Source organism: Podarcis erhardii, assembly GCF_964252035.2.
Source record: "Podarcis erhardii genome assembly, chromosome: 15".
In the NCBI taxonomy this organism is placed as follows: domain Eukaryota; kingdom Metazoa; phylum Chordata; class Lepidosauria; order Squamata; family Lacertidae; genus Podarcis; species Podarcis erhardii.
Window position 1 is genome coordinate 42,078,286 of NC_138505.1, and position 23,928 is coordinate 42,102,213.

The following is a 23,928-nucleotide window of genomic DNA, read 5'->3' on the forward strand; positions in this document are numbered from 1 at the left end:
GGTGCAGACACCCCAAGCCTCCTGCAACTTTAGCTTTCTGAGTGATCTGGTGTTAACAAGGATGCAGACATAACCATTCCTACAGCCTCCAAAATTATGGTTTGGAGAACCTATAAAAGAGAAATTGAATAGTTACCTAATACAGACAAAGATTTGGGTGGGTGATTATGGCATAAGGTGGTTATAAGGTAGTGCAGGAGAGCAAACCACTTTCCTTGCACAAAGGAAGCATTTCTTTCAAATAGTTCCTTATTTATGAAATTCATAAATGGGGGGGAGAGAGAGAATGGTAAGTTGTCATTGCAGAGATTGGCTAAAAGGAAGTGGCCAGGTTCAAAGGTTCTGTATCTTGGATTACCAGAAACTGTATATTACATATAGCATCCAGCTAAGTAGACCCACTGAAATTAATGAATCTAAGTTAAAGGTAAAGGGACCCCTGACCGTTAGGTCCAGTCGTGGCCGACTCTGGGGTTGCGGCGCTCATTTGGCTTTACTGGCCGAGGGAGCCGGCGTACAACTTCTGGGTCATGTGGCCAGCATGACAAAGCCGCTTCTGGCGAACCAGAGCAGCGCACGGAAACGCCATTTACCTTCCCGCCAGAGTGGTATCTATTTATCTACTTGCACTTTGACATGCTTTCGAACTGCTAGGTTGGCAGGAGCAGGGACCGAGCAACAGGAGCTCAGTCATGCCCATATTCTGAGAAGGACTAACACTGGAAAAACAGATTGGTGGTAGCTACTGCCATCCCATTTAGCTTGTGAGTTTTGAGGGAAACTGTATGGCCAATGAGGGCTGGGCCAGATAGATATGATCTGACCTCCACAAGGAACAGAATCTCTCTCTCAAAAATTCAAGTTTTAGGATGCTACTAATCTAGTGTGTGGCTTGTTGTTTTTATACCAAGGATGGGAGAAACACAATAACCTTTGTGTTGTGTCTTAAAAGCCTCAGGGGACCTTCTCCACAAAGCCCATGTGTGGCAAAGGATTCTGGAACATGTTCTATGTTGCATATTAATGCAAAGCAGGCACTAGACCTGTTGTGCTCAACTCCTTTCCTTGCCATCAAGAAAGAGCACACTAGAATGCACCAGACTCCCCTGCAACTAGACACCGTGAAGGAAGGTCAATGATGGGCATTGGTCACCTGTCACATAATTATGCCCACCTTTACTGATGAATCCATGATAAGCTTCCAAAGTGCCCCAGGGTTCTCTTCAATGCATCCCCAAAATCATGGGAATAAAATCTTCCAAGACCAACCACTGCATTGCAAAGTTACAGTAAACATTTAAAGTTTAATTGGTCACAACACCATAATTCAGTTGTGAAATCAGTCTACAAATAGTCCACTAAGTAGTAGTACACTGAGCTGGTGGTCAGTTAATAAATAAGGACATGAATAGCAGTTTCTTAAAAAAAGAAGAAGAAGAAAAGCTTGAGATCATTATGGCTACTCAACATTATTGTGAGCAAAACCTAGTGTTTCCCTAAAGATCATAATTAAAATAATACACACATTTTCTTCAGACCATTTTTTTAAAAAAAACCAAAAACAAAAAAAACAAAAAACCAGAACATACAATTTTGGTATATAGACTTTTTAAAACTACCTAATACTTAAGATCAGAAGTCCAAACAGGATACAAGGTCACTATATTCAGTGCTGATAAACAGTGTCACAATCAACATTTTTTCCCTTGCTTTACAACAGAAAAATATTTCTAACATGGCAATTGTCATCATAGCTCAATGGAATCATCCAAGTTTAAATTCACATGCAGAACACAGTATAACTTCATGTTCTCCAAAAGGGGGGGGGGAATAGATAGATAGGTCAAGATAGATCACTAGCTGCCAAATACAGATTATTGGGATGGTCCATGAGTCACAAGGAAACAAATATTTACCTTCATCAAAACAAAGCTACAGCAGAAGCAGAGGAACTGTCCACATTAAGCAGATTACATCTTGGGAGGGCAGAATATGCCACTAAGCTACAGTAGTTTCGGTACACAGTACTTAAACATCCAATATCACTTCTTAAAAAGCAGTACATTCAGGAAACAGCAACTCTGTTCTATTTATCACCACAGCTGATACACAGATTGATGTTTCCACTACATTTGTGAACCACTGGTAGAGTAAAGCATGAGGTTCTCAAGTAGTAGCTTCCAAGGAATTAAGTTAGTTCATTTATCAAGCTGAAATCAAAGGTGGACACATGCACAATAGTTTCTTCCACACTGGGAGTGCAAATAGCTCAACACACGTTCACATTCATTGTGTTGTGTCTCACTGGGCCAAACTTCTAACCATAGGCAAGAAGTCCACAGTGTCGCCTTCACTCATCATTTGCTCTAGGGTGTGAATTGCCCTCTTCCTTCTGCAGTTTGCTTTAGCCATGATGTAGCACATGTGGCCCTCTAGATTCCGTTGTTCTCCAGCTCTCATCAGCTTCAACCAGAATGGCCAGTGGACAGAGATGATGGGAGTTGTGCTCCAGCAACATCTGGCAAGCAACAAGTTCCCCATCCCTGGCGCTGTGCTTTGTCTCTCTTGGCCCTAACCAGGAATGCCTTAGAACCACATGGTTAGCACAGATGTAGTTTAACAGCCATGGAAGGGAAAAGAATATTAACACACCAGAGAAGTGCAACAAGGGTGAGGAAAGAGAGGACATACGCAAGCCTCCTAGTAAGACATCTGGAATGTTCTCCCTACACTTACTCATTATGACTTTATATGGTTTTGGCTATTTTTAATTTTGACCCTAATAGGCTCCTTTGTGAGGAACTTCTTGATGTGAATGCAAGAAGACAGCTTGTAGAGGAATAAGCAAGGCAGCCCAGCAATTCTAACCCAAATCCATGCTGAAGGAATCACAGTAGGCAGCAATACCAAAGGAGTGTTAGTGATAATTGAAAAGTGATTATGTGTATTTAAGCCTATGATTTTATTCCTGCCAATGACTGACTGCCTTGCCCTGCTGCTTGCCCCTTGAACATTCTTGTCTCTCAGTGTATACAATGGTTAAATGAGGATATAGGTGCTTTCTCTTCTCTTAAGTGCCTCTAGATATAGCAGCAGCACAAAGCAGAGAAGTCTGACTCATCCCATGGGATGAGATTATGAAGAAACAGAACAAAGGAGCCAATTACAGGAAGAACAATGCTTGTATCCTATAGAACTTGAGAAAACTGTTAATATAACATCATGTTTACCTTCAAAAGTGTAATAGCTGCATTTTGTAATAATGGTCAGAATATTTTTCAAGTACGCTGGACAATAGTTTGTGCTCCTCTCTAATTTTAAAAACAGACCATACATAAATGGAGAAGGGGGGAAGCTAGGAAAACACACACCCAGTTTTACTTATACTGTCCAAGCATAGTGTGCAAACTATGTACATCAGTATTTCTCTCAACAATAACCTTATACAGTGAAATGTTTTTGTGTATAAAAATATATACATTCTTCTTGCATTTACTATAGCCATGGTGAACTAATTTTAAGCAATAGGGGTAATAGGGGTTTTATAGAGGTTTTCTCAGCTAAAAAGAAATCCAGTTTTTATACCAAGGGTATATTTTTCCAACAGTAGTTATGAGCATTTGATTGCAGAGACTGGCTGCAGTCCTCTGTATACTTATTCAGAATCAAGTTCCATTGTGACACTTACTCCAGAGCAAATAATCAGCAAAGGATGGGGAGGGAAGACACAAATATTGATAGTTGACTTACAGGCATAAGCTGCAAAATCTTTTTTAAAAAAATTATATCTGGTGGCTCTTTGTGGTTTTTAAAATCTGAAATGCCAATAATTGTGTCAACATAAACAGTAAGATTTTTAAATATCTATATATCATGTATAGTTTGTTTACATACAAAACTTTTAGCAACTCTGGTATTATCCAGCTAAAGCAATAGGGTAGCTTAGCCAAATCCTACTCAGTTCTATATGCATTCTATGAATGGACACATGTAGGCAGGGTTTGGCAAAGCACTTTCCAAGCTTTCCTGCTTTTTGTCTAGCATGCTATTTAAAAACACTATTTTTACAAACAAATGCTAAGGGTCAGTGGACAGAACTTGGTTCTGAGGCAACAGAAGGTCACTTTTATTGTAGAGCACTTGACTGCCGTATCACTATTTCATAGGCATGTTTCACAGCACAAACCCCATATCATTATTTGGACAAACTATTGCTGATCCCTTGGTTATGATCTTAGCAGTCTGAATGCAAGCATCCTCATCAGAGACCCACTGTGTAGAAGCAGATTTCAAGTGAAAAAAGCACCAGATCTTCCTGAAAGTGTTATTATTTAATTTAATTTATTGCCACTTAATGGTCCTGAGAAAGATTTCAGCAGCCAATGTCTTTGCAATATCATTTTATACACTGCTCCCCCAACAAATAAAGAAACCATGTAGAGCAGGCTTCCTTCAACTCGGCCCTCCAGATGCTTTGAGACTACAATTCCCATCATCCTTGACCACTACTGGTCCTGCTAGCTAGGGATCATGAGAGTTGTAGGCCAGTAACATCTGGAGGGCCGAGTTTGAGGAAGCCTGATGTAGAGGGTCCTGACGTGATCCCCCACCCCACCCCCCTTTTAAAGACAGTGGTGCATAATTTCTGTTTAACATTCCTTCTGCTTGGAAAATATTTTATCGCAAAGGCCAACTCTGCACTGCCACCACTGTGCACAATGCCTTCATTTCCAGTCACTTTTATTTAACTAAAGCTGTTTTTTGTTGTTAGTTATTTCCAGCTTAAGTGGCATTAAAATAGGTGGGGATTAGGTAGGAGCAGTGCTTTCCCCCTTAGAAAATAAAGTGCTGGTACTCACTGCCTAGAAATAGCTGGAGGAAGGAAAGTCAAGTGGGCTAAGGGAAGGAAGCAGCAGGGCTCCAGGATCCTGGCCGAACCTTGTGCCTCATTCCCCCAAGCCCAGGAAGCACTTGCCTGGCTTTGGGACAGAGGCAGGAGGCTCTGACAGGGTCCAAAGGCCCTCCAGTTTCCTTTTTAAAGCCCATCCGCCTGGCTTTTGGAAGAAGATAGTAGGGCACTAGGATGCTGACAGAACCTCGTGCCTCATTCCCCAAGCCCAGGAAGCGCTTGCCCAGCTTGGGAATGAGGCACAAGTCACAAGGCTCTGTCAGGATCCTGGTGTCCTGCTCCCTCCTTCCCAAAGCCAGGCAGGTGCGGGGAGCGAGTGAGCAAGCAAACAAGCGGGGTGGGGGTGGGCTAGTGGCAGCAGTGGCAAGATGGTGGCTGGGAAACAGAGATCGTGGTATGCTGTACCAGCACATACCACCTCAAAAAAACCACTGGGTAGGAGTATTAGGAATGCTTTTAATTCCCATTGTATTTGTGGCAAGAGGGCTTTTGCAAGAGGTTCTGGAGGTGTGCACCTTTACACATTGCTAATGGATCCTGCATGAGTGGATTCACTGCATTCACTACAAAGGAGCAAGAATGCAGCCTTCTGCGTGAACTGCTCTCTCTGCTGAAGTCCATGGGAGAAACTCTTACAGCAGGGATAGGGAACCTGTGGCCCTGCTGATGTTACTGGACTCTAATGTCTACCAGACTCAACTATCATGGTCAATGGCCCACCAAAGTCTGGAAGACCACAGGTTCCCAATCCCTGCTTCAATTTGGCCAGCTAAGGGAAAAACCCAGAAGTTCTTCTTTAAAGAGCACTTTGTGTCCCACAGATGCCCTGCCTTGCCACTAAGACCCATGGTGTGTGATTTTCTGTTCTAATCAGAAGAAATTCCTTCCACTGCAATCATATAAAAAGGCAACTTGAGGTAATGAAAGTAAGTCATTGGTGAGAGCGGGGGGAGGGGGGATTAAATTATAAAAATGAGAAGCTGACCCCCACATTTTTCATAACGAAAGCATTTGATAGAATTCTTTAAGCTTTCTCTCTTCAAAATGTCAAATCTGCATAAACCTCATTTTAATTTTTAATTAATTTTAAATAGACTACTCAATATGCCTTTATAAAAACCTTTTACAAAATATGTTCTAAATGCTTGGAAAAAAGTAAGCGGATAAAATTCTACTCATGGAGGAAAATCTCTGAATATACAGCTAAAGAATCTTATCTTACAAGTGCATTTTTTTCTTTCAATATATTGTCTAGATAAACTAATGTTAACATTTAACGGCTTAATGTTGCACATTGTTTTATCCATGTTGGCTTGTTGCTTCGCTAACTTTTCATGAACTAGAGACAGTGCTTGGTGATTTCCTAGAGAGCTGGTGTTGAAAGTGAGATAAACCATGTTTCATTGGTCACCTCCTCGATCCATGTTTTCGATCACCCTAGAAAGACGTATGTTCAGGAGTCGGATCTGGCTGTCAAGATGGTCAATCTTCTCCTCAAGGGTGCTGTGGCTGCTCCTCCTCCAATAGAAGCCAACAGGTCCGGTCATGAAATAGACAGCAACTACAAAGCACAGCGGAAGGACAGCATGTTCTGGCTCACCTTCATATTTCTGAAGGATGTACACACAAGAAAGTGCAAAGAGGGCAACCCTCACGATCCAGAAGAAGCGGCCACACAGCACATGTAAGAGATAGAAGAAGAACCCAAGGAGGAGAGAGACAAACCAATAAGCAAGCAAGATGGCGCCAATCAGCAAAAGAGCACGGGTGGGGTTGTTGGCGAGGGACCCAGGGCTGAAATAATGGGTCAAGTTGGAACCTGAAAATTCAAACAGAGAAAGCTTTATTTGATATAATCACTACCTTTGTAGATACAGCTATGAATAATACCATAATTAAAAGCATAAGGAGAAAACTCCTAAATGCTGCTTTAAAAGCAGAAAACTATTTCAGCAGAAGAATGAAAGAGTTGAACATATACAGTAGTTTCTAAAGATGGCGGCAGGGGAATAATACACTGCCTCACCTCCTGTAATGCTTACCAACGATACAAAAGAAATTATTATTTATATACACCAAAACCTTGCAGGAAACAAATTTTAAAAAGAGGAAAATAAAAAGACAGATTTCTGCCGCAAGGAGCTTTCCCTCTAATTTTTGATACTGGGGGACACAGAATGAGTGAGTGGAGGAGGGAGAAAAGCAAGGATAAAGATAATAAAATGCTGGGTTTTTGTTTTGTTGTTTTGTTTTTTGCAGTGAAGGGAAAGGACTATAGGATTAAAACCAAAGAGTTCACAAGAAAAATAGGTTTGAGGAAGGAATTGAAGGGGAGCAAAGAGGTATTCTGGGCAAGACCTCTTGGAATGGAGATCAGAGAGGGAGAAGAGATGGATCTTAAGGGACCTTACATCAAGTCAGACTATTGGTTCATCTAGATCAGGTATCCCCAACCTTCAGCCCTCCAAATGTTGTGGACTACAACTCCCATGATCCCTAGCTAACAAGATCAGTGGTAAGGGATCATGGGAGTTGTAGGCCAAAACATCTGGAGGGCCACAGGTTGGGAATGCCTGATCTAGATCACTACTGCCTACAATGCCTGAGAAGTATTTCCCATCTCTGCCTGGAGATACCAGGGATTGAATCTGGGACCTTCAGCATGCAAAGAATGTTCTCTAAGACTGAGGTACAACCTATTCCCACTTCCCTGGTGGTACTCTCCTTCCACTGAAGCAATCCAGGAAACTAAATTTCCTAATTTTCGACAGGGCAAACATAAAATGCCCTTCCTCCAACCCTGTCATGGGATGGCATAATCAATCTCTTAAGGAGATGCATTTACAGCTGGCGTTAGTTACAAGCAGCACTCTGCAGCCCCCAGGAGAATTTCTTGTGTAATATTTGCATTTACACAGGATGGGATTAAAGTAATGGGTCCCACTAGTGGAAGCCAACACAAATGGACTTTCCCCCTGCCTGCACTTAGCTTGAGGTGGGGGTCGGGGGAACCCCCAGAACAGTGTGTGGGGAGGATGGGAAATTGTTCCACCCAGCAAGCTGAACAGCTTGTTCTGATGGAATGACTGCCATAGCTCAACTGAATCCCTCCCATAAAGTCCTATTCAAGTCGCTTACTTGTACACTATCATTGACGGGGAGTTGCTGTTGTTACACGGGTAGTTGTAACTACTGGCCCATAGTTCCTGAAGGAGGAAGTCAGATAAAATAACATTCTTATAAGAAAGCTTATTTAGGCTGCTGTGTACATTTACTTGAGAGAAAGCTCCAGTGAACTTAATGGGACTTGCTTCTGAATGGATAGGCACATAATTGAACTGCTAAGGTTTCTATCCCAGCTACATATTTTAACTATGTGATCCCCACCCCACCCCACAACATCTGTATTTTGTTTCTAACACCTATACCAGATAAGGAACTGTGATTTATATTTTGTACCGATATGTACAGGTTGTGTAGTTCTAGCGTTAGGCAGTCTTTGTATACGTATTCAGGGGATAATTGGATCTATAACTGTTAAGGAGTGTAAGTAGCTGTCTTCAAATTGATTGATGTACAGGTGTGTTAGTAGATGGGGATAGTGAGTGCTAGGCTAGATCTAGACATGTCAAAGAAGCAGTTCAGTTAAACTTGTTGTAAACTCATACAGGGAAATCTGGAAGGGAAAGACTGGACTCCACAGCGTCATCTGGTGTCACAGCGTTATATCACATATAAAACACATATAAAACACTTTTTCTTTACCAATCTAGCTGAGTTCTTAAAAGTATATTAAGTGAGTGGAAATTCTGTTATGGAATTTGACATTTTATAGTTTGCACTATTTATAGATTTTGATGTTTTCCATTTAATGTTTATTAATTTACATGTTTTTCTTTGCAAACCACTTTATATTTTTTCTGATGAAAATTACTACTACTGCTGCTGCTGCTCTACTAAAACTTCACACATAAAACTTGAGAGAGCTTGGAGAATGCTGTGTGGTGCCTGGTTCAGCTGTGAACTATGAATGTAGCTACAACTGAATGGAGCAACTGTAACTGTCCAAGGAACAGGATGACAGAGGTTCATGCTATGGTTTGGGGCAGCTGCTTCCACAAGCTGCAGCAGTACTGCTGATCATTGCATGGCATCTGGGCCATGCAATGTCCCAATTCCAGCAGCCCTAGCATTGACCAGGGAGGAGTGTGTGGGAAGTGCTGATGAGCTGGGTATGGGGTCTCAGTGGTTCTACCTGTTCAAATATTGGCAGAACCAACTGTCCCATCCTTGGAAGAGAGTTGGCTGACTGAGGGAGGGAGATGCTCTGAGGAAGACTAGGGTGAAGTCCTTCCCCTCCTACCCAAAGTATGAGAAGTGGTAAATGAAGGTTAGCTGTGTAGAAGAACAGAGTAAAGTTAGGAGGGATATTGCAGGAGCTGATCTCTCAGCAGACCAGGATGAAGGGCTCAGAGTCATGAATGCATAGGAAATAAAGAATGTAGCAGAGAAGAGGCCAACAAACCCAGAAGAGCGTTTCCAGGGAGCCCTGTTCAGGCATTCTCTCTTCATGCGTGAAGGAACTTTAAAGCTAAATTTGCACACCCTTTTCCCTTGTTCCTGCCAGCCTTGCCTCCATGCTGTCCATGCACTGGGGAAAGGTCTGAAGTGAAAAGCCTCCCCAACACATAGAGGCTGCCCACTTCAGCTGAAACCATGAGCCCATGGGAGCAGCCTATGCTTGATGTTGAGAACAGGGCTCCTTTTAACACTCTTTCCCCCTTCAAACGAATTAATGTGTGAGGAGTGACAACGATGTTACAGCATCCAGAAATAACTTATGATGATTGGAAGCTGGAAGCTAATAGCTAGAGCACCAGGCTCTCAAAAATGCAAGACCATACACCAAGCCAGGGACGGCAACGACTGCCTGGATCTTGCAAGAATTAACAGGGGAACAAGGTGGCTTTTTGCACAGTACGGCAAAGTGAGAAAGAATTATCAGAAGTGTACATAGTTAGAAAATTATATTTAGACAATAACTGGAATAATCCAGGCATTACAATAAAAGAACTGGGGACCTTGGGGCTCAAATTATGACACAAAACCCTTCAGGCAGCCTCAAAGGATGGTTTTATTGCACAAGTAAAAGCCTTTGCTCACTTTCTACTTCCCAACAAATGCAGATAAACTAGGACTAAAGCTACCTAAACAGAAAGACTGGCTGCTCAGCTAACTGAAGCATGTAAAATGTCCCAACCCAGGAGAAAGTTCAGGAAACAGGGGAAGATAGAAGTTGGAATTCTGGGCAAAGGTTTGTATAATAACCGAGACAGAAGCGGATGAACTTTCTATAAGTTTCCCCCACCCCAACACCAGTGCATTATTATTCAAGTTTCCCCCACCAGTGCATTATTATTAAAATCCCCCATAGCTCCATGTAAGCAATTTGACATACTGCACCTACAAAATGCATTGTCTTAGGAGAAGGGATTATATATAACATAAATATATCTTAATGACTTTTATCACAACAATTATTCTGTAGGGACTACATCAATTTACTTCATCAAGTAAGGGGGAAAGGGTTTTAAAAGGGCTTCTTCCTCTTTTCCCTTGAGCAATTACAAGAAGCAAATAAACCACAAGGCAGTTTTCTTTCCTTTGCCCCTTTCAGAGGGAAAAAGGATGTTGCCTAATGTCCGATTGAGTTATGCTAACTTTTCAGAGAATGTATTCAATCCTGCATCTTAAGCAATAATCCATCTCTATTTATTTATTATCCCAGCCTTCCCCCCCAAAGAAGATCAAGGTGGCAAACAAAATATCTTATGGATGCTTTTCATCAAGCGCAGCGTGATGGTGTGGACAGGATCTAAGGAGATGTGAAGGTTGACCCTCGGCTCTTTTGACCCTCAACCATCCTGGTTAATGCCTGAGTGAGAACAACAATCGCCTTACAGCAGGGGAAGGGAACCTTTCCACCTGGCAGACCAGATCCCTACCTTCCCCCACCCCAGCAGGTCAACTTTAACATGTTGGTGCCCATACTTACCACTGTTGAGAATCAAACTATTTACCGTATGTTTCTTCCATCGAATTAACTGTACATACCATTTTGCTTCAAAACTACTTCATATTTAGAAAACCTACCTTAGAGTTGTTCCAGAACCTATGAGTTTATTAAACAGAAGCAGTGATGAAGGAAAAACCAACTCTGCATTTCACACATACCATCAATCCCAAGGACATCCAGAAGATCAGTCCATATTCTCCAAAATGTATCTACTAGAACATCCACACCATATACAAATCGCTCGGTCAGTTTGGAGAAAAACTGGAAAAACAGAGCAGAGACAAACCTTAGAAGTTTTATTCCACTTACAATACTTGAAGAATTTATCACCCCAGCTCTTACATACAGTTCTTAACCTTAAATCAAATGTACAGATGCAAAGGCAAGCACAGCATTTGAAAGTGGTAGAAGAAGTGTTCTCTGCAGTTGATCAGAGGGACACTTATTCTAGGTTTGGACCCAAGTTCTGAAAATAAGTTCTGGGGCTGAACCCAGAAGCTTTTTTACATAGAGTCAAACTGTTGATCAAACTAGTCCAAAAGTAGTGTTCCCTGACTGGCAGCTGCTCTCCCAAATCTTGGGCAAGTAAATCTTAGCTGGTTCTGCTACCTGAGATCTTTTTTAAATGGAGATGCTCTAGACAGAACCTAGGACCTGATGCAAGCTAGCATGTGCCACTGAGACAGGAACCCAGAAGTGAGATACTTCACAGGGTTGGGAGACAATAACTGATCAATATTTTGCACATTAACAGCTTGATGCTATACATGACTTAGGCATGCTGAAATCTGTAGATTACAATGGACTGAAGCAAAGCTAAGATTAGGCTTTAAATATTTGCTTTTTCTAGTCTACAACTGAAACAATTCCAAAAGAAACAACAACTTTAAACCAATTCATTACAGGTAATTTGAGAAATATGCACTCTTGGGATTCTCGCATTCACAGAAATACCTGACATTCCAATGTGCAACTGTCAAGATTTTTAAGGAAGGTTAATGATATGCACATGTCACTATTTTATTTTGCAAATGACAGCAATTTCAGGCAAACAGCACAAAACTGTGAAGTATATTAGTGGGGGAAAGTGAAATAAAATTATAAACATGCTTTATTCATTACCAACCCAACCCAATGGACTCCCATCATTCTTCTGAATTAAATATGTGTCATCAAGGTCTCCAGTATCTTGTGACCTATGGTGGAGATTAAATGAATGAACAACTAGCAAAATCTTGCCTCTGATTTTTCTTCTTCCATCACAATTCTGCAAGATTTCTCTTGGAAGGGCTACACTATGCTTCACTTAAACCACTCTCCTAGAGTGTGGTGTTTTTTTTTAAAAAAGAACCCTTCTGTGCACACTAGCTACTGCTCTAAAATGACCCTGGTAAATGAGCTAGAAGAAAGCCTTGTGAAAATTAACCAAGTATTCAATGTCTATCACTCGTATGTTACTGTTAGATGAACCAATTATGCCAGAAGAATGCTACTCTTTTTTTTTTATAATAATTTTTTATTGATTTTCCAACACAAATTAAAGACAAAACAACACACACGCATAGACAAACAAAAACATATAAACATGTATAACTTCAAAACCTCTTTTTCATAAACCTTGCTTCCCAGACTTCCCCTTACCTCCCCTTTTCTGCATCCCTGTTTTAAACTTTTTTTAACAACCCCTCCGCCAATCAATTAATAACATCTTCTTATTTTAGTTTCTTCTCATACTTAATCAGTTACAGCTGTAATTCTATATTTTCCTTTCCCTTGACATTTTAGCACTCATTAATTTTACAGCAGTTCTTAAGATATACTTTAAATTTCTTCCAGTCTTCTTCCACCGTCTTTTTCTTGGTCACGGATTCTGCCAGTCATCTCCGCCAATCCCATGTAGTCGATCACCTTCGTCTGCCATTCTTCCAGAGTAGGTAGTTCTTGTGTCTTCCAATACTTTGCTAAAAGGATCCTTGCTGATGTGGTAGCGTACATAAAAAACGTCCTATCCTTCCTTGGCACCAATTGGCCGACCATGCCCAGGAGAAATGCCTCTGGTTTCTTGTGAAAAGTACATTTAAGTACCTTCTTAATTTCATTGTAAATCATTTCCCAGAAGGCCTTAATCCTCGGGCAAGTCCACCAAAGGTGGTAGAAGGTACCTTCAGTCGCATTACATTTCCAACATTTGTTATTGGGCAAATGATAAATTTTTGCAAGCTTGACTGGGGTCATGTACCACCTGTAAATCATTTTCATAATATTTTCTCTTAAGGCATTACATGCCGTAAATTTTATACCGGTGGTCCATAACTGTTCCCAGTCAGCAAACATAATGTCATGACTAATGTCTTGTGCCCACTTAATCATAACTGATTTAACTGTCTCATCTAGTATGTTCCACTTCAACAGCAGGTTATACATTCTTGATAAGTTCTTAGTATTGGGTTCTAACAGTTCTGTTTCTAGTTTTGATCTCTCCGTCTGGAAGCCAATTTTCCTGTCTTGTTTAAACACCTCCATTATTTGATAGTAGTGAAGCCAATCTCTTACTTTAAACTTCAGTTTCTCAAAACTCTGTAATTTAATTTTTCCACTCTCTTGCTCTAAAATTTCACCATATCTTGGCCATTTAGATTCCATATTAAGTTTTTTCACCTCCTTAGCTTCCATTGGTGACAGCCACCTAGGGGTTTTATTTTCCAGCAAGTCCTTATATCGAATCCAAACATTATATAGTGCTTTCCTGACAATATGGTTTTTAAATCCTTTATGAATTTTTACCTTGTCATACCATAAATATGCATGCCAACCGAATCTATTATCAAACCCTTCCAAATCCAAAATGTCCGTATTCTCAAGAAGTAGCCAGTCTTCCAACCAGCAGAAAGCTGCCGATTCATAGTAAAGTCTTAAGTCTGGCAGGGCAAACCCCCCTCTGTCTTTTGCATCAGTTAATATCTTAAATTTTATTCTGGGCTTTTTGCCCTGCCAGACAAATTTAGATATATCTTTCTGCCACTTCTTGAAACAGTCCATTCTGTCCACAACCTGTAATGTCTGAAACAAAAATAGCATTCTAGGCAATACATTCATCTTAATAACAGCAATTCGGCCTAACAAGGAAAGTTTCAAATTTGACCATATTTCTAGATCTTTCTTTACTTCTGTCCAACATTTATCATAATTGTCTTTAAATAAATTCACATGTAAGAAAATAAGAATGCTACTCTCCAATGCTTAGTATTCTTCCCATGTCTGGATTATGGACTGGTCCACATACCCAAGATGAGCTGGTACCAATTCAGGTGCAGGTGGGAGTTACTATTTAAAAAAAAAACCCCACTCAGCAAATAAAAACAAACAACTATGCAACAAGGAAAAGGTGTCCAAACTAGTTTTTTCCCAGATCTGGAAAAACATTTTTTAACCTAGGGGAGGCCTTTAGCTCCTCCCTCATAACCCAATTTCCATTGCCCTCTTCTGCCCTAGCTCATTTGCCGTATTCTACTCTGTGATATAAAGATGTCTGCAAACATGACATGAAGGCTGGCATCATCAACCCCACCATGTGGGAATCCCTCGCAGACCACAGTGCTTGGAGACAGTCAAGTCGTGCATCTGCAGCAGCACAACCGGATGCCTCCATCTGCCCCAACTGCAACAAAACATGTCTCTAAAGCCACAGCAGGTGCTGTAGCCTTCTAGCAGTTTGACCTCACCCTTAAAAGCGCACTCCTCCATCGTCTCCAAAGACAGACGGATGGCAACCAACAAACTGTAATTTCCACTACTGTTTGCTCCTCCTTCCCACTTGTGCGTCTCCATGCAGCTGAGAATTGTGTACACATCAGCAGCGGCCTTCAGACATAGGCCGTTTCCAGCCCTACCCAGAGACCAAATCTCAGACTTTCCACATGCAAAGATCTATCACAGATCCCACCCTTTAATGTTCATTTTATAAACTGTATGTATCCCAAGTCTGTTCTGCTCCACCAGATGGACAAAGAATCTGACTCGCTATGAGGCAGCTTCCTATGTTCCCAGGATTGCAGCATCTCCTCCTCCTCCAACGATGTGTCTCTCTTACTGCCTTCTTCATTTTCAGCTTTCTCCATCCTTACCACACAACCCATTTTTTAAATCTCTTAGCTCTCCATATTACACCTCAATTTGCTGTCTATGAAGACTGCAAAGTCCTGTGGATAGGGGCTGCATAATCCCTACATCTATCCACCATGCCACTGGCAGAATATAACTATGTTGCACAATAACTACTCAATAATAAAAGTACATGACTTCAGATAGAACATGCCAGAAATTGCAAGCTACAGAGCAGTGCTTTTTAAATCCTGGGGCTCCTTGGTGAAATTATCAGCTATGGCTAACAAGCTCCCCCTGCCCAACAATTTCTGATGTTCCCCTGCAATGCACAATCACAGGGAAGTGTTAGAACATTCTGTGTATACACTCAGTTGCCCAAGAAGAGATGCCTGGATGCCACAAGAACTGGCAGAATGCCTTACATGGGATTAATACACAGGAATTTCTTGGCAGAGAAATAAATCAATGTGGGTCTGATATGCAATTCTTCAGAAGCAGCAAGAAGTAGGACAAATCCAACAAAATCTTGCTTTCTGGGTTTAACTTTCAAGCATCAGATATCAGGTATCTGAAGAAGTGTGCATGCACACGAAAGCTCATACCAATAACAAACTTAGTTGGTCTCTAAGGTGCTACTTGAAGGAATTTTTTTATTTTGTTTTGACTACGGCAGACCAACACGGCTACCTACCTGTAACTATGATTCTGTGAGTTGGTTTTCAAGACCCGCACTTTGAAGAGACTCTCAGGTATCAGCTTATGATGAATAGGAAGGGGAGGCGGCACATTTTCCATTTTTCTAAAGGCACTGAAGGAAAATGAACCAGTGTGTTCCCTCACGTAACAATAAGCACAATTTCATTTAAAGGATAAAAAGTATCCCTTATTTCATAATATTTCCTATACACACTACCCTCCGCCTATCTAATTTCTCTTCCCCATAAAGAGGTATCATTTTTGGAAACATGACCTTTCTGCTGTGGTTTCCGTGGACAAGAGAAAGAGATGGTGACAGCATCTCAGCTTCAATGCTAAGCTTTGCAGTCAAACAGCACTATCACGCAGAAAGGGAGGTCACGAAAGGAAAAGCATCAATTTCTGTGCTGCTTTGGCAGGATGTCAGGCAAGTACTGCCAAGGAGCAAAAATACAAATAGTGTGGGTATATGTCAAAGACAGAAACGAGTCTTCTAGATTGAGGCACAGTCATTAGTTGGGGTTCCCTTTTTCCATAGTGTCCGAAACACTTCAATTCCTGTCCTCCAGGTTCAAGCTCAAAGGAATCCTTCCATTTCTTATAGGTGCAGCAGGCTTGGATGTTCAATGCCTCCACCTATGTATTTATTTAAGGGACTTAGTATATCCTGCCCTTCAGCAAATAAAAGGGGGGTGTCCCCCAGAATGATTTACAAAAATTGTCAGTGATAATAAAGTCCCCCCTTTTAGGCTTACAACCTAAAAGGCATGACAAAAACGGAAAAGGAATTGAAGGAGGAGAAACCTTTATGTGCAATTTCACTTAAAAAAAGCACATTCCAGTTAAAGAGATTTCCATTGGTTCCTTAAAGTAGCAGCCCAGGAAGGAATTTCAGCAATCATTGCTGAGAAAAGCTGCATCTACATTCTCCATTCTTACAGAGAATTGATACAAAGCTTTACTGTCTGCCTTTCACAATTCAATCTCTAAGACTAAGTCATGGATGCAACCACCCAGGGCCGTCTTTACCCAGGGTGCAAGGGGTGGGGGGCACCCAGGCACTGAATTCTAGCAGGCACCCGCCACTGAAGCCGCCTAAGCGCTTAACTATCTACCTGTTACAAAATAGTAAATAATTTTGATCAAGCTAGAAAAACAAAATACATATATACCTAGATATTACCAAAATGTATAACTACTGTTTCACTAAAGGACTTTCGACTTTGTGCGCTCATTTACCAAAGACGCGCTACGCCAGCAGTGGCGCTTGTCATTCACAATGGCAGCGCTTCAGACTCAACGATGGCGCTTGTCATTCTCAATGGTGCCATGCACACGAAATTAACTCTTACATCAAAATATTGTGTTACGTATTGTATTGAGCTGCCGCAGCTGTGCTACTATGCGGCAGTGGGGTCAGCAGCACCTTTGACACGACTGATTTTCTCCTAAGTAGATGCCAAAACAATACTTATAAATCTAAGTGTGGTGGTATTGTATACTTGAGTATAAGTGTATTGCAAATAAATGAGCAAATAAAAAAGTTTGTTTCTTTTTCCTCCCTTCTTTTGTAAACAAGACATAAGGCGTAAGTGTGGTGTCTGACATAAGCATAACAAAAGTTAATTTGGGGGCTAAATTAAATTTGGGGGCACTGGGCGGATCTCTGCACCCCGGTGGCACATATGCTAAAGACGGCCCTGCAACCACCCATAACCGTAGTCTAAGGGATATATTTTCTCCTAGAGAAGCTGCTGGGAGGAGGGAAATGGATGAGGAGGGGAGGATACCAAAATCTTCCTCAGTTTTCCCATTTTGAATCCTCCTCCCCAGGTTTCAAAGCCAGGGGAAATGGCCACTTCTGCACCGTTATTTATCTGCTTTCCACTACTCAAACCCCAAGGAGCTCTTCCAGCAGAGAGGAAAAAAGAACACTGGGCTCCTGCAATATGAATATGTGAGCAATGTGTTCTTTGGTCTCTGCAGCCCAGAGAGATGTCCCACTAACATGCTCCCATGAATTGCAAGGAAGGACAGTGCCCCTGCACCATAAGAGTTGGATAGGAAAAGGAATTTTGACAGCCAACCAATACACGGGTCAAACCAGTGGAAGATTATTTGTGTGCAAGAGGGAATTTTTGACAGGTGTAGCTTGATATAAAGAAGTGAAGAAAAGTTGCACCAATTGAATGGATTTTTAAATATATTCTGCTCAATCAGATTGAAATTTGCCTCATTTACAATCTTCTGCAAAAAAAAACACCCCAAAACCTGCAACCAGCTGGTGACCCAGCAGAAGTTGGCTTGTAAGGTCCACCATTTACCAGCTCTTGAGTCCTCACCACTTTCAATGTAGAGACACATAGCATCTCCTCCCCACCTTTTACAAGAGATCATTACAGTATATTGATTTGTTTATTAGACTGGACTGCAGTCATTCAGATAAAATCATTGGATTTTATTTATTTAGTACAGTAAATTGTGTAGAACATCTAGTTGTCTTATGCACTTCACAACAAATATTTCAGCTCAATTAATCTATTGAAGGCACCATGCTGAAATCATTTCAGATCCGTTTAGGTAAAAAGCTAAAGGTCACTAAGAAAATATTATTTATCATTTATCAGGCTGCAATCCTATGCACAGCTATTTAGGGCTTACTTCTGAGGATTGCAGTGGTACCTCGGTTTTCAAACGTAATCTGTTCCGGAAGGCCGTTTGAGTTCCAAAACGTTTGAAAACCAAGACTCAATAGGCAACAGCTAGGTCTCCAGATCTTGCACTCACCCTTGCAGCATGTTTGACTTCCAAGGCTTGATCGAAAACTGAATAATTTACTTCTGGGTTTTCAATGTTCAAAAACCGAAACATTCGACTTCCGAAACATTCAAAAACCAAGGTACCTCTGTATAGGATTGCAGTATCAATTCCTCTTTTATCTTTTGCCCCCTTCCCCCTACTGTTGTTATAAATGCACTTACTAAAATCATTATCATAATTAGTTCAGGTTAACTTATTTGTCAAAACCACAAGGTCATAAAATTATTACTACTGCTATTTATTTCAGTTCTGAGTATTTGTCAAAGCCAGAGGTCTCATTAAAAAATAGGATTATGTCTTATATTCTTCTAAGCTGCCCACAAAACATGTTTTGGACAGCAACAAAACTTATAAAAATAAAAATACTTAAAATTTCCCTTATGGACACACAAGTAAAAAATGGGTTAAGCAGTTAATAAATCATATAATAAAGACATTCATTATTAATTTCAAATATTTGTGCTACCATGTCAAAGTTCAACAAAAAAAAATATGATTTTTGCTACATACTTATTTACATACATAGGCTGCAGTGCTGTCCCCCCTTCACCTGGGAGCAAGTCCCATTGAACTCAACAGGGCTTTCATCTAGGTATACAGGTATAGGAGATAGGGCTGGGCTGTTAATCCACCTTACACCCCTTCAGGACCCCCCCAAGCCCTATTCTTATGAATATTTAAGTCTCGCCATTACTATTTCAGTTCAACTCGTTTGGCAAAACCACAGGGCCATAACTCCATTCCTATTGCCTACTCCAATTATTATTTTGTGAAAACAAGGTCGAAAAACATTCCTGGTCCTTTCTTCTTTCATTATTCCTTATTCCCATTGCTATTAGTCAATTATTTTATCAGTGATGGTATCATAAAGGCATTCTTATTCCTTACTCCTATTCCTCAGTCCTATTTTTACTATATTCTGCCAAGGACAAGCGCCAACTCCAATAATCACCCCTACCCATCACTACTGCTACCATTTTTTTAAAAAACTGCATTTTATTAGCCTACAAAAACGAACCAAATACGAAGATCCTAAACAAATACTGTGACAGAAAGGCTGAAAGCAGCATTCGCCCCCGCATTCCTGGCGCGCGCGAACCCACGCGAACCCCTGCTTCTCCCCCCGGCCCGGTTTACACGGATTCTTTCTCTACTGTTCGTCAGGCTGTTTCCATGTGTATTCTTTCGCAAAGGAGTCCGCTTAATTGTGGTTGCTATGGACCAAATTTCCCCAACCCATTCAGACATTCCCTCCACCTCATTCTTCGGCAAGTGTAATCTTTGCAGCCGCTGTAAAGTTGGGGGTTTCCCGTTACAGCATTATCATCTGGCCATGAGACAAACCACTATCCTTACTGGCAGAAACCCAGAGGACACGGGGGTTGCCTCTCCGGGAGGTCGCTGCCTGCCCCTCTCGCCCCCCGTCGCAAGGCTCCTGCCCCTTTTCATCCACGGAAATTAAACCGGAATCCGCGTCCCCCCGCCCGGGAGCGACGGGGCTGCCCCTCGCCAGGCCGGGCCAGGCGTCTCGGCGGCGGCGGCGGCCTCCCCGGCGCCTCACCTTCTGCAGGGCGCGCACGTTCTCCTCGCCGAAGAGGCCGCTCACGCCCTGGTAGACGCCGCTGGCGGCCCTCCGGAGGCTGTTCTGCTTGTCGGCCCCGCGGCCCCGCGCCGACCAGGCCCCGGGCGCCGCCAGCAAGAGGAGCCAGAGCCAGAAAAGGAGCAGCAGCAGCAGCCGCGCCCGCCGCCCGCCTCGCGCCGCCATCTTCTCGCGCGCGCCGCCTCGCGCCGCCGCCGCCGCCGGCCACCAGCCGCGGCCTACTCGTAGCGGCGAGCGCCGGCGAGGCGAGCGTGAGGGCGGCCGAGGCCGTTCAGAGCCGCGCTCGCCCCGCCTCGCCTCGCCCCGCCTCGCGGCCCGGCCGCCTTCCTTCCCGGCGGGGCAGCGCCCCCTCAGGGCGGCCGCCTTCCTCAGAGAGGAGCGGAGCTGGAGTCCAGCCGGCCTTGCCCTTGAGACCCCCACCGGCCTTGTATTACTTCACAACGCTCTTTTTTTACGGTTCATTTCACACCCAAACCCCTGGTTGTTGTTGTTTGAATGTGTCATTTATACCCGGCCGAAGTGGGGGTGGCCCCCAGCCAGGGTTTCCCCCGCTTACATTGCAGGGGGTTGGACTAGATGCCCTTTGGGTGCGCTTCCAACTCTACCATTCTAGGAGTCCAAATCTATCTTCTGTGGGGCTTACTCCCTGTATAGAAATTCAACCTAACTACTAAAAAGGGAATTGTGGGCAGTGTTGGTGGTGCCAGGCTATTTCGCACCCTAGGCAAGGCTACCTACTTGCACCCCACCAAAATAATAATAATAATAATAATAATAATAATAATAATAATAAAAACTCCAGTTTTCAAAAACGGATGCCTTGTAGAAAAAAAAATGAAAAGTGCAAAGGTTAAAACTGCTAAGTTTATTTTAAATTTCAATAATATGTAACACAACAAGCTTTGATTATCTTCAAATACAAAATAAAATGTTTTTGGCGCACAAGTCATTTTGAATAATGTTGTGAGTTGTGATGTTAAAATTTAAGTCTCTTAAAAGTTTCGATTTCAGGTTCATGGAAATCTCACTGTGCGTGCCTTTTCCTTTACTAATTTTGTTACTAATTCCTTCAGGTCAAGTGCTGAAATTTGCAAGTTATTTATAAGACACAATATAAACTATTCTGTATAAAGCTGTGTCCCTCAAAGATCAGTACTGCGTCCCTCTGAGGTCTTGAGCTGTAAGCTGCTGCCTAGCAGGCCTAGTGATAGCACTGGCCCTGCATATTGACTTCAGTGGGCCTTAGAATTTCAGCCTAACATGCAGTCCTGTGCACGCCTATTCAGAAGTAACCCAAATATTCTCAGGTAAATGAGCACAGGATCTTATTGATACGCTGCAGTCCTGGGAACATAGGAAGCTGCCTCATACAGAGTCTGATTCTTGGTCCACCTAGCTGAGTATTGTCAACACTGAAAGGCAGAAGCTCTCCAGTGTTTAGGATCGTAGAGTTGTAGAGTTGGAAGGGACCCTCAGGGTCATCTAGCCCAACTCCCTCCCAATGACAGGTGGCCACCCAACCTCAGGGGACATTCCCAGTCCTACCTGGAGATGCCAGGAGGACAGAACCTGGGACCTTCTGCAGGCAAAGCAGATACTCCATCACTGAGCTTCCAGCCCAGGCATCTCCAACCTTTGGCCTTCCAGATGTTTTGGCCTACAACTCCCATGATCCCTAGCTAACAGGACCAGTGGTCAGGGGTGATGGGAACTGTAGTCCAAAACATCTGGAGGGCCAAAGGTTGGATGCCTGTTCCAGCCCTTCCTAAATACAAAACCTATACTTATACCTATCTCAGAATAATAGCACTTATTTTCAGATAAGTGGATACAGTAGATGTTATCAGAAATAAACCGTGCTGATTCAGGGTTTATTCCCAAGCAAGTGGGTACAGGATTTCAGTGCAATTCTTTACATGTCTACTCAAAAGTAAGCCCCACTGTCTTAATTGACACGCATTCCCAGATAAAAGAGTATAGGACTGCAGCCAATCCGTGCAATCTTACATGACTCAGAAGTCAGCCTCACTGATTTAATCAGGGCTTACTCTTAGGTAAGTACGTGCAGGATTTCATCTTAACAGTGCAATTCTAAACATATCTACTCAAAGGTCAGAATTAACTACTTCAGTTATAGCTTTTTAAATTTAAATGTTTTATTGAGTTTTCCTGTAATAACATTGATCATATCAAACAAAACAAGTCCATAAAGAAACCAATAAGTGTGTGGAACATAACAGAATATAAGATATCAATAAAATTACCAAAATAGCTGGTGGTAGGTAAGTGAAAAGGCTTCAGTGCTATTTATTCCTAGGTGAGTATAGGATTGGAATTTAAAAGTATAATACTATGCACCTTTGCTCAGAAGTAGATGTGCAGGAGCAGGTTTTCTGCTACAGTATTGAATATTTCAAACACCTCCTCAAATCAGGCAAAGTGAAGCTTCAGGCAGCAGATGGTTGTTGATTTAATGTATTGTTTTTGTGGTGCTACTGTCCAGAGAGGGACTTCTGAAATTTTCTATCTCAGTTGCCAAAATTATTTGGCTGACTTTGGCTACTATGCACCTTGATGTGGGCAGAGGGCTTGCTATTGTAGCAGCAAATGTCAAAAATCTGCTGCATGAGATGTGCCACCTCTGTTTAGGGTCCTGATCACAGGCAACTGTTTTACCATTCTATCCCCTATCAGCATCGCCCAGTGTGGGGTAGAATAGTAATGCGTAACCATGCACACATGCTCTTGGCTGCACGTACACTGACAAAGCTACTTTCAGGAGGTTAAAAGCTATGCTTGATCATCTGTTAATGTCCTGCTACTTTGGTCAGAGAAGGATTTTATACTTCGCACTTCAAGTGCAACAGATACATGTGAGAGACAGATTTATTATTTATTCAATTTTTATCCTGGCCTTCCAAAGGAGCCCAAGGTAGCCACAACAAGCAATAAAATAATAAAAGCATCTTTAAAACTATTCCAAAGCAGATGCAGGTGGCATTGTATATTTTAAAATATTATATACTAAAATATTATATATCAAAATATGCCCTCTCATGATGATAAAAAATATAAACTAGATTACTGACAATTTCCTGCATTTTAATAGTACTCCAGCAATTGAAAGGTAGGAAATTGTCAACAGTAGTAGTAGCTATGTTTTTACCATTCAGGAGATGTCCACTTTGAGATGTGCTGCAGCCAACCTTTCTGCAATTCTACAAAGTCTGCACCAGGCTATATGTAGTAAAACCCTGCTTGGGTGTACAGAAAGTAATGGCTTCAATATATTTTATGGGCAGCAATTTGTAAAAAGAATTAAAAAGACAGATGCAGAGTTGTTCCTCAGCAGTCAAACATATGTGGAAAGGCTTCCTTGGAAGGCTTAACATGTTTTGATTAGTGCCAAAGAGACGCAGGTTCAAATCCCATATGAAGCTCATTGGGTGACCCTGATCCAGTCACCAGATGAGGTTGGGGGTGAACCATGTGTACTGTATTGAGTTCACTGGAGGAAAGATGGGATCTAAAAACAAAACAAAATTCTGTTCCGTTTCATATTTAATAAAATAATTGCCTGTAGAAGTCCGCTCGCTTTGGATCAGGATTCTAAAAGAACCTTAAAAATGTTTGGCTATTGCTTTACCTTAAGGGAGCCTAGGTGATATCATTCCGTTTTTTCTATTTGCCTTTATCCATTCAACATATCATTTTCTGTCTGAT

At 41.9% G+C, this 23,928-nt stretch overlaps 1 protein-coding gene across 1 annotated transcript; it reads right to left on the bottom strand.

Moving 5' to 3' along the window:
• Window positions 1-1,429: 1,429 nt before the first annotated feature.
• Window positions 1,430-20,385, bottom strand: BRI3BP (BRI3 binding protein). The gene is made up of 3 exons (XM_081841647.1): window positions 20,167-20,385; window positions 11,144-11,246; window positions 1,430-6,728 (listed from the first exon to the last, which is right to left on the bottom strand). Exons 1-3 carry the CDS (start codon window positions 20,368-20,370, stop codon window positions 6,310-6,312), a joined length of 726 nt encoding a protein of 241 aa, XP_081697773.1. The 5' UTR covers window positions 20,371-20,385; the 3' UTR covers window positions 1,430-6,309.
• Between the last annotated feature and the right edge of the window lie 3,543 nt (window positions 20,386-23,928).